The sequence below is a fragment of the Balearica regulorum genome, chromosome 6, assembly GCF_011004875.1.
Source record: "Balearica regulorum gibbericeps isolate bBalReg1 chromosome 6, bBalReg1.pri, whole genome shotgun sequence".
NCBI lineage: Eukaryota > Metazoa > Chordata > Aves > Gruiformes > Gruidae > Balearica > Balearica regulorum.
The window spans coordinates 5818201-5833893 of NC_046189.1; the positions used below are offsets into that span (position 1 = coordinate 5818201).

General features: G+C 42.2%; 1 protein-coding gene across 1 annotated transcript in view; it reads right to left on the minus strand.

Annotated features, from left to right (window-relative positions):
• CPS1 (carbamoyl-phosphate synthase 1) overlaps nucleotides 1-13285 on the minus strand; it is a 100307-nt gene extending 87022 nt beyond the window's left edge. The window contains exons 1-2 of the mRNA XM_075755747.1: nucleotides 13200-13285; nucleotides 6078-6222 (exon numbers count right to left, since the gene is read on the minus strand). Of these exons, the coding sequence (XP_075611862.1) occupies nucleotides 6078-6222; nucleotides 13200-13225 (171 nt within the window). The 5' untranslated portion in view covers nucleotides 13226-13285. The remainder of the gene's footprint in view (nucleotides 1-6077; nucleotides 6223-13199) is intronic.
• Between the last annotated feature and the right edge of the window lie 2408 nt (nucleotides 13286-15693).

Below are 15693 nucleotides of genomic sequence, written 5' to 3' on the forward strand. Positions count from 1 at the left end.
CTCCTACACACCAGACCAGCAAAGAAATAATTTCGGTTGAACAGAAGCCCCCATTGTACTATTAAAGCCCCTACACAGTGTTCAAGTAATGCAGAAGAACGTCCCTGAGCAACCATAACCTGCCTGCAAGTTCAGCTATAGCAAGGGATAGATGTTCAAATGTTTCCCTCCCTTACTTGATTTATTGTTCTTAATTAAGTGGTTGGTTTGTTTGTTGAGCATTCTAGAAGCAATTATTCTTGCTTACATTTCCAGCGGAGGTGTTACCATATCCCTAAGCTGCCAGCCTACCTTGTCTTTTCAGTTTTGTTTTTAATGTGAAAAGTGATTTACAGACTATAGAGAAGGCCAGTTGGCTCAATCAGGGATTAGTTGGGAGAGATTTTCACTTTCAAAAAAACAACAAGCAAGAAATAAACAAAAATCCCAGAGCTTCCTTGAGGTCCTTTTGTCTCCACCCTTCTCAGAAGCATCCCCACGTAGTCTCAGATAAATCTCCATTGTAGTCTCAACTACAATGTTTCTTCCACACACACTCTCAATGTGAAACACACCGTTTGCAATCTGATTTCACCTTCCCATACGCCAGTAGCCTTTCTGTTAGCAGAGCTCCCTGTGCTCCAGAGAGGCTGCAGGGCTCTTGAAGAGCTTTGAGGATGGAGACGGCTAACAGAAATGGTCATGCTGTGGCTGCAGTGTTGCTAGATTTTGTGCATTCTGTCAAAACAACTTGAAGAGTTACCTAGTTCAGGTCCCACTTCACTAAGCACTTCACATATGAAGTAAACAAAGCACTGTAGCAGTCAAAAAACCCCACAAACCAATAAATAAAAGACCAGATTCATTTAGTTCCAGTAAGATCTCTGCTCTAACAGCCCTTCCCATCTACAGGATGGATGATAAAGATCTGCAAAAATCTCAGAAGATCTGCAGTACAATTTGCTTTTTAAAGCATGTCTCCTATAAACCCCTGTACTAGAAAATGAACAGGTAATTTTTCCTCTTTTCTATTTGCCTCAGAGTAACCAGTTTTTCCCCTCCAAAGAAACCCCTCAGTTTCAGTGCAGGCCAGTTTATTGCCCTCCAGTACTAAGATGATAAAACACCTCCTTTGTAAAGGAAGGCCATGATTCCACACAGCACAACAGCCTCTGCCGCATTTCTTTGCACACAAGTCTGGCTGGCTACGTAACTGCCAACATATCAGAAGCGCAGAAGAAGCCAAAAGCCACCAGATTTCTTCTACAGTAGAAGGCTGGTGCCAGGACTGTGCTACATCCACTCACAAGACCAAACAACCAGCAACAAAGGAGGAGTTTTCTCTTCGGTAGAAAAATATATCTTCTAGTAAGTACTATGCCATCACAGGCTGGAAATCTATCCGGACATTGCTAACAGTCAAGACTTCCTTTGCCAACTCTTTTTTTATATATATATATATATATATATATATATATATATATATAATTTTATTTTAGCACATTTGCTTCTGGCTAAAATTAAAAGAAGAAGGAAGGGCAAGAATAAAGAATGAATCAAAAGCCAGGTTGGTGTCTTGAGATACGCTGAAGAAGATTCACACTTAGGCTAACTTCACGGAAAAGCTTTCGATTAGTTCCTCTACTGTCCAAGCCAAAGAGAAAGCAAAGCCAGAAATGCAGCACATGGTAGAAAAGTCACAGGTCGTACAACTTGAACTCTTCTTAAGGTTGTTTGCAACAATGCCACAAATATTTGTGACAAAAATCAAAGGAGGAGGGGGAACCAAGACACATGAGGCACCTAGCAGAAGTGACTGAGCACACAAGGAAACGAGCAGCCCTTCTCTCCCCCACAGAAGCAGCTCCCTAAGTTCCCCCCCACCTCTAAGGGAATAGACCCTGTTTTACCTCCCCTTCACTTTCATCTCCAAAGGGAGGGGAGTGGTGTAGCCTGTGACGGATCTTTCACCTCTTCACTCATCTCTCTGCTTCGCATGCAGTCATTTTCTTCAGTTACTTTCCACCTGCCTCAAAATCTATTTGAAGAGCCCTTTTACAGTAATCTGAAATAGTTTCTAAAGCCAGTGCTCAAAAATTTTCCTCTTCTCCCTCTCATTTCTAACTACATTTTTAGCTTGCTCCTGGTGGTTTTTATAGCTCTCCCAATCCTCTCCTTACTGAGCCAGCTATACTGTTACAAGCCACCTATTTATTGCTCGTACTACTCTTTACATCCCCATTTAACTACATTGGCCTCAGACGAGCATTAAATGATACGAGCTTCAAGCTGCAGTCTCTCTGCCCATTCCTGAATTATAGAGAAGCTTGATTACCCTGAAACCAGTGATGCTAAGCACCCCTACAGAGAGCCCACAGAGGTCTCTGATCTGCTCTCTGTGCCTCTCTTTCACTCATGGATGCTCCATCTCTCCTTTAGAACAGAAGGATGGGATGCAACAGAGAAACACGGACCTATGAGTCCCCACATCTCAGACTGCTCACCTACAATGGTGTTTCCCCACATAGGCTGAGTTTAACTGGACAGAAAACAGAAAACAGGCTTGGGAGAAGAATTATTAGGCATTCTACTAAAACTACCACCTCTCCCTCATGATCTCTAATACTTTACTTAGCTTATACATAGGTTAGAAACATGTTTTCATTGTATTTTGTTATGCTCCCTAAAATAGCCCACTGAGAAAAAGCAGTAAAAGGCAACTAAATGCTCATTTAAGCCTACAATAATGGGAGAATGGGATCATTACCTATACTGCCATTAGCCCACACACCTTAATTACTCTGCATTTCACTCTTTCTCCAAACTTCTTACAAATATCCATTACCCCTAATGATGGCTTGAGCACCAAACCCAGTCATAAGTCACTTGGTCACTTGTCTCACAACTACAGTTAATTTCCACACCCTGATGCAAAGCTATGCAATAGGTTGGCTTTTTAGGACCACTTATCCTTAAATTTTCCCTCAGGCCTGCTGCTTTACTGCCTGCATATGTATATTAGAGAGTCTCTTCCACTTCTGCTTCTGTATGTCCCATGGAAAAAGGTGTATAAGCCTGTCACTGTCTTAAAGCAAAAGCCCCAGGCCAGGAAAGCTTTGAGTTTTTGTATTCCAGATTTTGAATTCAAACAGAATCACACGGCCCCCAGCAAAGGTGCTGTTAAAAATCTGAGCTGAGACCTCAGGACCCACAGGCTCCTAAACTACACTAGATATCGCTCTTCTTACTGTCCATGAGTTCAAGTGTTCACTCTGACAGCACAAGCCCCTGTAGGTATTGAACTCAAATAAGCAAGTCTAGTAAGGAAAAAACCCAGTGCCAATGCCAAGGCAGAAGATGCCACATAATATACGTCAGAAAGAGACTTCTGGGGCTGGCTAGCACACCTTGTGGTGAGCCAACTAGTCACAGTGCAGGTACAAATGCTCTACCAGACTCAGCACTTCAGATCCATGGTAGGTCTTGGCCACCCTGCAACACCTTGAAACAGAAAGAGGGCCCAATTCATTCTGACCCACCTCAGGTGTATTTGCAATTGCTGGGACTGAGGTTAAATAGCTCCCAAGGGTTTCACTTGGCATTGCTTTCTTAATAGGTATTCATTCTCCTTGCCTTCAGTATTGGTGGTGTTGGCTTTGAGTGACCACTCTTTAGCTTTACAAGCACAGAATTAAGTAGATGCTAGAACAGCTGGTACTGTAACTCCATCAGAGTAGGGCAGCAGTTTGCCACGAGCATGAAACTTCTTAATTGGATGCCTCAGTGTTATGCGATGCGACCTTGTATGTCTGTCACTGCGCAGTCCTTGAACGAGTGACAAAACCTGTACCTAATACCATCAATCTGTCATTTAAGACGCCAAATCCAAACTTCAGATGCTAATCCATCAGTATAAGAATGCATCAGATCCAGGCTACTGCAGGTGCCTACCAGAATTATCCTAGAATGTGTAAAGAAAGACAGTGTCTCATCAAAAGCTGAACCAGCAATCCTAACCATGGCCTACAAAGCTTTACCAGTGGAAGATACTTTTTACTGCAGCAGACTTAAAACTACAGACTAAAGTGTCTTTGAACTCACTTCTCTGTGCATCACAAGGCTTCAACTGCTGTACTCCACAGAGCATGGCAGAAATAACTGACCCAGCTTCAAAAATCAAGAGAGGTATCAAAGGTAATAGAGACAAGCAAGGATGGCATTCCAGCAGAACTCTTCGGTGCTGCTTAGTTGGCTTGATTAGTTTCTAAAACCCTAGTGAACTTGAGTGTACCTGCATGGACTCCTGTTCTACAATACATAGCATCAGCACACTGATGCTATAGGCCATCACCAGTCATAAGCCAAGCAGCCAAGTATGAATCCTGGGCTCCTATCCCCTAGACACTGTGCCACTTGTCAACAGCACCTCTTAGTGCATTCACAGGTTCCACTCATTCAGTAGTACTGGCAGTATAATTGTCTCCATTTTCTCCTATCCCATTTGAATTTGAAGCACAAAGCCCAAAGAGATTCTTCAAGTTGTGTCACAATCTGCTCTGTCACACCAAGAGACACTTTCTAGCCCAGTGCTGAGATTTCAAAATGGAACAATAGCAGCTGTCACCTGCCCTGGCAGATGTGAGAGATGGCACTGCCCCATCTGAGGGCTATGACATAGGTTTAATGTGTGGTCAGTGTCAAACCAACATAGCTTCACCAGCCTGAGGAACAAACAAGGAACTTCCTCCTCATGCCAGAGCCCTACTACCTCTTCAAATGGTGCAGCTGCAGAAACTGGTAACCATGATGGCTTTCTAATTCACAAGTAGGGCTCCTGTTGTCATCACAAGGAGGAGTAACTTCCTCCTAAGTCAGATCTGATTGCAGAGTCAGGATCTATCTGCTGGGAGGAAGATTACTGTGCTGTGTTTTAAGACAGTGAACAAGGTAAGAGTTCATGCCTGCTAGGCACTCTCTGCAAGGGGATGGCAGTTTCATTAGCAAGAACGCTAGTCCCAACACAGGCTCTGTTTTTAAGTGCAGGTGGGACAAAGCTAAACTGAGAACTCACATGCTGAAGGAAGGGATGAAAATAGCGATGCCTCTTTCCTCATCCAATTTTTCTCTGCAGCTATTTCTTGTTTTAAAAGTAATGGGTCTGTTGCCAGGAGCTCAGAGAACTCCTGAAAAAAAAATAATCAGTGGCCATGGGATGGGTAAGAGAAGCTCTAGTCTTCAGTGGACAGAAACAATACTGATCAGCCCTTTACTCCACCCTGCCTCGGTAAGACAGCATCCACTGGATTCCCACAGCCCAAGTCTTTAGGAGCTCTTCCCTACCACCCATTGAAACATCACTCCTCCAGTTGCTAATTCTATTACACTGTTGATTCAACAGGACACACTTTAAGAGCCTCTTTTCCATGCAAAGCGCACAATGACAAAACACTGCCAGGGCTTCAGAATTCACACAGAGAGTCCCATTTCACCACTGTGCTCTGCCACACCTGCCAGAGTTACACTAGCAAAGCTGGCCAGATGTGGCTCTTGTAACAAAGAGAACTAAGTTGGGGAAATGAACTAAGCGGTTCCAGCCCCAGTAAATCAAGAGCTGATACACTGATGCATTCACAAAGAGTTGTCTCCCTCTCCAATTAATCTCAGAGCCATCATGGTTTCCAATGCATTGAAAATGAATCCTTTGTGGATCCAATAAGATTAATCACGTTTCAAGTGATGCATGTTTTTAAATATCTGGCTGATTCATGCTTGTATGGACTGAAAGATCTGCTCTGTTAGCTATCAGTCCTACAGAAGGGTGGGATGTTCCTAAAGAAAATACCATATAATAATTAACTGAAACCCTGAACTTCCACCTTTTGGTGCCATTTACCCTATAATTGCCACTCCAGACCACACAAAAAGTGTGCTTGCTTAGCTAATAAAACCATTTAGACAGACAATCCCCTTGCTTAGGGTTCAGACAAATCTCTTTTGGTTCAATTTTATGTGTCTAGGTAAGCCTTGTTATCTTCAGGGAGCTATCTCTCAGCATGCCAAACACATCTATTAAACCACAGTAGCTCAGTTACTGTTACCTTGATGCTCAACAACCTGGTACCAGTCCTTGAGAAACTCCAGTGATCAGCAGACACATTGCAAAACTCCAATCTGCCTTTCAAAGCCTTCACCACTTTGCAAGCTGTCAAAATTCTTGTCATCTTGAAAGTTGCTGATCGGTAACTGAAGTGTAAAGGAAACAAGACAAAACAAAAATCTGCTTGTAGGTGTTTCTTCAAGGTTTGGCGCAGACAATATACTCTTGCAGATTACAGGGGAAGAGAACAGAGACACAGCGGGCCCGCTGGACTGACTGTACAGCACTGCCCTACACCTTCTCATTTATTCTGCCATTAAAAGCCCCTGGAGCAGCCCCACCTCCTCCCGCCCCTCCTTGGAGGGGTGCTTGCTTAGACACCCTTGCAACACTGTTCTTCAGGTTGGTGTCTGAGCACTGTTGTAGGGGTTGCATCACAGGCCAGACGCTAGCTCTGTCTGCTGGGAGACAGCAAAACCTGCTAGAGAAATCTCACCCACAGCAACGAAGGCAGACCTCATGCTCTGAAACAAACACTTTTCAGTAAGAGACAAGGAACAGCACCACTAGTTCTCCTAACAGCACGTGGTCCAGGCAAACTAAGAGAGTCTGTTCATAGTGTGCTTGAGTGCTCTCCAATTTGTGATCTGGGGTCCACATGTTAGCTAGTGGGATAGCCCGTGACTGCTACAAGTGTACTTGTACTAAAACAAGTGGGAAGACCAAATTCTGTGGAAAGCCGTAATCTTTTTATTCTGTGTTTGGAGAGTACACAGTCACTAGAAGCCCTAGCACAGGTCTCAGAGTGCTGCCCCTCCCCAAATAAATGAAAAAGAAATCACCAGGAAAAACAAATGGTTGCAAGAGAAAACCGTCTTTTGGTAAAATTTCAATGGACAACAGCTGAAATAAGGTGAAATGTTCCATATGCTATCTAACTAACTGACTATAGACCTTTGTAACTATCACATATTCCCTATAACCCTACACTATCATCTTCAAAAAGAATGATGTTCCTTGTTAGCCAGACATGAAAATGCCTAATGAAGATGAAAGCTGTGGGAGAAGCATGCACATTATTATTCTTCAAGAACTAAAATGGTGAGGCATCTTTTGAAACCCAGGTGATCAAAGCTTCAATTAGCTCAGAGCAAGGAAAAAAAAAAAAAAAAGATATACACTTTTTTTTGCAGCTGGACATATACTGCTATAAAGGATTCAGGTGACCTTTTCTAATCACTGACAGTAATAATCAGGACTTCTTTGTATACAGTAGTTTGAGATTAGTCTAAATTGATGCCAGTATCACATGAAAATATTTCCCACACAGCTCATTATAGCACCAGGTTGAACCGTCACGCACATAATAAAAGATAGAGAAGAGAGGGCAATGGGTTTGGGTACCCTCTGCAATGTGGAGAGCTTACTGGAGCCTTGGATGAGAAACACATGGGAAAGGCCTGAATCCAGATGACTGAAGGAGACAGACAGCGATAGGGTGGAAGACAGACTGGGTGTAGAGGAGCTCACTGCTTTAACACGAGCTCTACAAGTGTGCAGAGCTGGAAGAAGCAAGCCACCAATGTTCCCTGGTAATTTGAGTGTGGTATAGGAAAGACATAACCATTTTTCCTACAAGAAGATACTTGACAATCACTGTGATTCATACAAGGAGCTTGAGACACATGGATTTCACTTTTTGCAAACAAAAAAAAGAAAACGTAGGGAACTGGGAAATGTTTTTGTTAGCTATTCCTCTATTAGCTTGGCTCTAGCCTGCAGTGACCCAGGTTGGATATACACTCGGGAGAGGAGATGTACAGGAAGCAAAGGCACGCTTCTAAGTGAATGCACTGCAAAGACCTATACCTTGTACTAGAAAGGTCATCTTAATACACAAACACACGTGCACTCACACATGCAAGAAGTTAGCTTTCTTCCACAGTCACATTTCACATTATGTTAGCTTTACGCTGCCACGAATGTCACACACAGCATTTGGAAGGTTACAAGCACTGCCCTTTGTTATGGCTATACTGAAGGGCAAACTCTACACTTCATTTTACTCTCTACCAACATTAGGAAGTTACTTTGGGCCCTGGGTATACACGTGTTTGAACCAGAACCAATTCACACTGCCGGTTTCTTCCCCGTAACTGCTAATTCCCAACTACCCCCTTCCACCACCTGAGTTTCAACGTGGCTGCACAATGAGGCAGATGGATCCAGCTAAAAACTAACCCTTTCCTCTCATCACGAGCAGGGGGACAGGAACGAGCAGAAAAAGGACCATGCCTTTTGGCAGAGTGGCATCTTTTGCCAGGTGAAAACAGCTGCATAACCACATCATGAACTGGATTCTGTTTGTCAGGGATCTGCAGTACATACACAGATCTCATCTGGCAGCTGTACATTAAGAATGAATTAAATGCTATATAGGGGAACAACAGGCAAAAACCTACTTTCCTGCATCACCTCCACAGCAAGGATGCCCCATTGACTACTGCTATAGATTTGACACTGCTGTCTTCCCTTTTTTTTTTCATCCATGTTTTATTACCAAAATTGATTAAGCCCACTTCAGACCTTTGGAGATCAGGAAAGTATCCCTCCAGTGTAAGAACCACCTTCCTTTTCAAAGCCTCCAACATCATGGAGGAACTTCCCTCTGCCAGAAACGGGAAAAAACATCCAAGCTATTTGTCTCACTGCTAAAATGAGGTGATGAACTGTTGACTGTTGAAGGCCAGAAAATATATCAGGTATTCCTGAGAGACACCTCAGTTCAGAAAAATCTGTCAACGTACAAACAAGCCTTCTGTGGTTTGGACAGATCTTAAGTATGAGCTTCACTTAACATAAAGACCTTCAGAAAAGGCAGAATCACTAAGAAACAAGGAATCAATAAGGAAAAAGAAATCAACCATAGAAGAGTGGAAAAAGGAGAACAGAGACCAATGGTTTTATGGAGATGCAACCACACTGCCTGAGCTTGAAACTTGCCTGCCAGGACATGGCTTGCAATGGTATCATCCCTTCAGGAAAGAAAGTTTGGGCAGGGGTTCTGCAGGAAGGACACATATCAGAGAAATCAGGAATGCAAAGTCATGAAGGCAGAAGATTCACTCAGTTCAAATACTAGGGGGTGAAGTACTCACAACTCAGGCTTCCTTAACATGGTCTTAGACTTGGCATAGCTGTTTAGAAAAAGGCAGGCTACCTTTTGTTTCATATTCATTTACACTGTATCCTACACAGATAGGGAGTAGGACAAGGAAAGCAAACTGGTCATTAACATGAGGAGATTTTTCTTACTCTTCATAAGTGAAAGACACCAGAAATGAAATTCATCACACAGTCCCACTGTACCGTAAAAATCAAACAAAATCAGTGGTCTGCGGCTTTGTAAGTCCCCAGGGCCAAGATATTAAAAGAAAGCTAAGTGCCTACATTTTCAGAAGCTTAAAACAAACTGCTTGATATTCAGAAGTGCTCAGAGAACTTGAGGCCCTGCTTAGGTGCCCCAGGTTTGGTACCCCAAAACAGACGCTCCCAAAGCTGCTCATCACAGCTGGGAAGCTCTGCCATAAGCAACCAAGCTATGGAGGATTTCTCATTTTCAAGTTCTCTGTAAAAATCACAAGATAGTTCTATGCTTACTTGAAAGACAAGAGATCAGAGCCAATTTTAGGCACGTTCGCCCAGATTCATGTCAGTGCAAGTCCCAAGTAACTGCTGCCAGCTCAGTGGAGCTCCAGTGACATAAGTCTCCCCAGGACCGGGATCAGCATAACAAGCAGCCCACGTGAACTGCTTGGACTCTCCTTCTTGTAGCTGAGATCAGAGAGGAGGGTTTTTTTTTCCCAAGTGTCCTTCAGATGCTTTTGGGAATCTCTCCTGCTATCTGTCAGGCTGTGTATGATTTCTGACCACCCTGTCTTGGCCTGACTAAAACACAGTTCAAAAATACTGAGTGGAAAAGCAGAATAGTTGAGGGTGCCAGCAAAAATGAAATTCTCTCCTGCCACAGGGAACAAGACAAATACTCTCCTCCTCCGTCCCATCAGCTAGCAGAAAAGCCCTCAAAGTGATTTGGAAACACTGCCTTCCATTTCAAGGCAAGCTCCACTTGCTTCCCAAGGAACTTATAGGAAGAGTTTCGAACGTGCCTGAATAATATTAAGATTTGCCATATATTTTCTAAACAGGTGTTAATTTATCAAGCAAGATCACTGCAGTGGATACAACAGTATAGTTGAGCTAGATAACAATTTTTGTTCACAGCATACTGCTAAGAACTCTATCAAACCCCATTACCTCACAGACCGCAACTTACTTTTTTTTTCAGTAGGTAGGGGGGGATAAACTGAAGTTATCTTGTTCACATGCAAATGAACTAACAGCATCCAGGCATCCCCCATCACCTGATCCTCTGGGATTGCTGCAGGAGAGAAAGCAAGCTCAGTTACACTTCCAGATCTGCTGCTTTGAGCCAATCTCAGATCAAACGAAGCATTTAAAGAAAAACCCACAATGTTTAGAAAACATTGTAATTGTGATGCAAAGTGCAACAAGCCAAGAATTTCAAAACTAAGGCTGATCTTCACCTGAGTATATAGAGAGAAACTGAAAGGAATAAGAATCAAGTGCAAGCCTTACCCCTCGGCTCTCCTAAACTTCTGTTATTTATGCCACAGCCAGAACATGGGGTTTTTTTCCCGACATAGTTTGTTCTATTTCAGAGGAGGTCTGGGGAAAAGGCTATTTTAAATTTTAATGGGAGAGGTTCATAGTAGATCAAAATACAATCTTCAGATGCGGCTGCTGCATTTTGATTCATCCTTACCAACTCACATGATTGTACATTTTTCCTTCTTCCTGAAGTTCATTATTAGAGAACCCTCAGCAAGTTTGCCAACGACACCAAGCTGTGTGGTGCAGTTGACAGGCTGGAGGGAAGAGATGCCATCCAGAGGGTCCTTGACAGGCTTGAGAGGTGGGCTTGTGCAAATCACATGCAGTTCAGCAAGGCCAAGTGCAAGGTTCTGCACGTGGGTTGGGGCAATCCCAAGCACAACTACAGGCTGGGTGGAGAATGGATTGAGAGCAGCCCTGAGGAGAAGGACTTGGGGGTGTTGGTAGATGAGGAGCTCAGGATGAGCTGGCAATGTGTGCTTGCAGCCCAGAAAGCTGTGAGGGTGGTGAGGCACTGGCACAGGTTGCCCAGAGAAGCTGTGGATGCCCCATCCCTGGCAGTGTTCAAGGCCAGGTTGGATGGGGCTTTGGGCAACCTGGGCTAGTGGAGGGTGTCCCCGCCCGTGGCAGGGGGGTTGGAACTAGATGGGCTTTAAGGTCCCTTCCAACCCAAACCATTCTATGATTCTATGAACTTCAGCCTTCATATATGAAGCAAAAAAGTTTTGTAGATCTGATTAAAAAAAATTAAGACATGGTTCTGACTTCAGCACAGAAAATTAATTTTAAAATGTTACGTTTTGAATTACAGCAAAATCAGGTCTTGCCAGATTCTATCTTTTTCCAGACAGAAGATCTCTATTAGCAGAATTTCATGGTTTTGTACATTCATTCAGGATTTCTGGACAGCAAGAAATACTGGCTGTGTCCACTCTGCCTGCACAGACTGACTCTCTAGAACTCACACATGGAGATCAAAGTTTCGTGGAAGCATCAGATCTCCTGTGTGTGTGCAGTTCAACAGCACACCTGCTTGGAAGGCAAGTCTGGCACTGCCCCGCAGCTGGGAATTCACATGACATGAACCATACTGCATATCCACAGAGATATGGCTAGGAAGGTTCACGAAATCTGGCAGAACAGTACATGCAGGTTAGTATGAATCACGATTTGGGGGAATGGCTAATCCATTCTGCAACACCTGGGATCTGACAGCTCCTGCCAACTGGTACTTTGATGGAAGTATACTACAGATATATATATATAGAGAGAGAGAGATGGAAAAAAGATCAGAGTTTGGCCATAGCAATTCCTCCTCCATTTCAGTCTCAGTCAAATTTTGAGTAAACAGCAGACTTTCAAGCCTGCATGTTCTCTTATTGTTTCAGAGTGCCTTCATGTGGCATAAACATTGATAACCACTTTCTTGCCTAACTTACTGACAAGCCAAATAAACCTTATTAAAATCCACCTGCTTCATTCCTCAGAGACTGAGAGACTGGTTGTTATCCAAAAAGCCAAGCATTGCTGATCGTTGACTTTTCTTTTACTTATTATTCTACCATAGACCTGAATACATTTGGGTAAAACTGTGAGCTTTCATCCTCCTATTCCAGTTTCCGTAAAGCAGAGACTGGATGTGACAATAATCCAAGTAAATTAGAATTCACCCTAATCTTTTTCCTACCCTGAGCTCCCTAAAGAATAACAAATTGCTTTTAAACTGATAAAAGATAGGAATGATTGAATATAAACTCAGATGTTTTGGGGTTTTTTTAAGAGGGAAACAATTCCAAGCAACAAGACAAGAACAGGAACTAAAAATGGACTGCTCCTAGTTGCCCACTGTGTCCTTATGGGTGTGCTCTTGCTTGCAGCTTGTTTTCCTGCCAACTCTGTACCTTCCTGAAATGCAAATTGCCCAGTCCTCTCCGGTCTCTAGTCCTTTCTACCCTCGAGACCCGGCTTTTTGCTCTCTGCTTCCTTCCACAGTTTCTCTGCACGAGTAACATTCTCCCAGCTCCTCTACTGCCCACCACACTCCACGGGTCCTGAAAGCTGCTTTCCCTTGAGCACGCTTCAGAGGAGAGAAGTCACCCTTCCTGTCTACAGAAGTTCAGTTTCCCCCATTACTACTCACTTACAGGAACATAACAAAAAGTAAGAATGAACAAATTCGTTGTTGCCTTTTTTTTTTTTTTTTTAATTTGGCTGTGTGGTAGTGGCAGGCACTTCTCCTGTAATTCCCTCAAAATCTGTGATCCCCCTGATTTGTCAGCCAGTAACACATCAGCCTGACAGGGCAGCTGACATCTTACTTTAGAAATAGGCCTGTTGCCTTCACCAGGACTATTCTCTGAAGTCCTGCACGATTTTGTAAGCATGGCAGCATTCAACTATAAGATTTTAAATACACAGTTTTACCCACCAGATTGAAATGCATCGGGGCAGCATACTTTGCACTCATCCATAACTCCACTCTGTTGTTTCCTTATGCAGACCATTTTACTCTGCAGATTCAGAAAATCTGCTCTTTTCAGTTCTGGGTGTCACTTAGAAAGGCCTTCCTGTTGAAGAAAAACAGCTATTGAATACCATGGTTGAGTAAAACTTTTTAGGGAGAACATCTGGAAAAATTTAACTCTCAGCCATCATAATGATGGCAAGTTCATATCAGACCAGTTACATGATCATATGTTTAATTTTTTTTTGCCTTTTTGTATCTTCATACTGATTTACTTTTTTTTTTTCCTCTGTATCTACTAGCCAAAGACTCAGCTAAATATGGAGAGAATACAAGGACAGTTTTATCTGCTTCCAAAGACAAAGCTATAAACATTTTATTGATAGCTGTAATTGGATTGTAGAAGTCAGTCTGAAAAGCAGAATTAATTCCTGTCTTTACACCTTTTCCCTTTGTTTTCATGTAATTTTCTACCTGATCCTTTTTCCTGCAAGAACAGATTCTGACAATCATCTCTGCTAACTAGCACCTCACACTAGAAATGGCAAGAATCCTATCAAAGCTTAACTATTTCCTGCAGAAGGGAATAATCAATATGAAAAACATTACAAAATCTGTTTTTAACAGCACAACGAAATCTTATTCCTAAATCCCAACCCTGCAGTCTTCATTCACAGGAAACATGCATGTCTGGGTGAAGGAGAACTTACAGATCTGAGCCCTGAGCTAACTTAAATTAATGGAAAATACAATGTACAAGTGTTCTTTAAATAAAATGCACAAACCTCAAGTTGGTGAGGGCTTCAGATACAGTGCAAAATTCAGTCTGTTCTCCTTTGGCTGACAAAAGCCTGGTCTGAAGAAAACATGGATACATTCACACTTTTGGATCGAAAACACAGTAACTATAACTTGAAACGGCTTCCTAATTCTGATTGAATGTCACTTTTTGTTTGGGAGTCCAAACAAATAAAAAACGATAAAGAAATATTTTAAACAGAGTTGCTCAAAATCTGATTTTATGAAATACTGCAAGTAGTTATTTGAACTAGTGCAGAACTTTTTTTCTTTTAGAGAAATATAATTTTCCTCTTTTAAATTAAAATTTTCCTTCTGTTTTTTGTTTTTAAAACACAAACTAAAAAGCATTTAAGTTCAGTTAAAAAATAAATGAAGACTTTAATTTTGGTATTTTAATTGAAATGTCAAAAAGCATCAGAATCAGACTGAGATCCAGTTTCTCTTTTCTGCAAAAACATTAGTTCAGTCTAGCTGACAGCTAACAGTAATCTAGTTCTGCAAGCTAACTACTTAGCTCTGGAAACAACCCCTCATGCCCAATGCACAATTTTATAAAATAAAGGAAACATGCCTCAAAACAACCGAAGTATCCAGAAGTGGTAGCAAATACCAAAGGGATTCAGGACACAAAAGTGTTAGTGATAAATCAACAGGCCCTGTGACAGTTTCAGTTAACATCTTATATCATAGTTTTAAAAGATAATAAAGACTTCTCATTTTGTAAAAGGAAAAAATACTGTTAACAAAATAATTGAAAATCTCAAACCAAGGCCACATGAAAGACAGTTTTGGGTTTTTTAAGGGAAAAAAAAAAAAGGAATTTTCTTGTTAACTCTGAGTTCCCCACTTCGGCACCTCCCTTCTTTTCCAAATTTTGTGTGTAAGCAGTAATCAAGACAGCCTTTTGACCAGTAAAGTTTATATAATGCTTGACAACAAGACTGGTATATCTATTCCCAGGTTAGAGAAAATCCATTTTCAAGGAGATTAAAACTTTTCTTTAAGGCTTGAGCAGCCCAGGGTATGCTCATCTGCTGTCTGGAATACTGAGCCCATGCTTCACCCAAACTTGACAAAGATAAGGCTCTTATCTTCAGCAAGAGAAAAAAGAATCAACGTCTTGAAAATGGGTCAAATTCCATTGCCACTGGGATTAGCAGCTCCTCTTAGATCAGCTGACTTGGAAGAAATAGAGAAAACCCTTGCAGTATCTGAAAGAGACTGACACTATTCCAAAAGGCCAATTCCAGAAAATCCTTAGTTAGCTAAAACTAAGTGCAGTCAGAAAAGCGTTGCCCGAGGGGTAATAATGACTATACAAAGTGCAGTTTGCTCCCAGTGCCACGACTGAGCACCACACCTCAGACACAACTCTTATTTTCATGTTGATGCAACCCAGGAAGACTGGCCCCAGGAGTCGTAGAGCTACCCGATAGGAATCTGCAGTGTCTGACTTCAGCCTGGAGCTGAATTTTATTTACTGGAAGATGTTTGGAGGCAGCAAGATTTCTCATTCCCTGACATTTTCTAAAAAGACATTTTTACAAATGAGGGCCAGGATTAGGAATCATCCCTTTTCCCTTGTGATTCCAGAAGCTCATACACTGCACTGGCTTGTTCCCGTGGATCACTAAAAAGGCCAAACTGGCTTTATGAA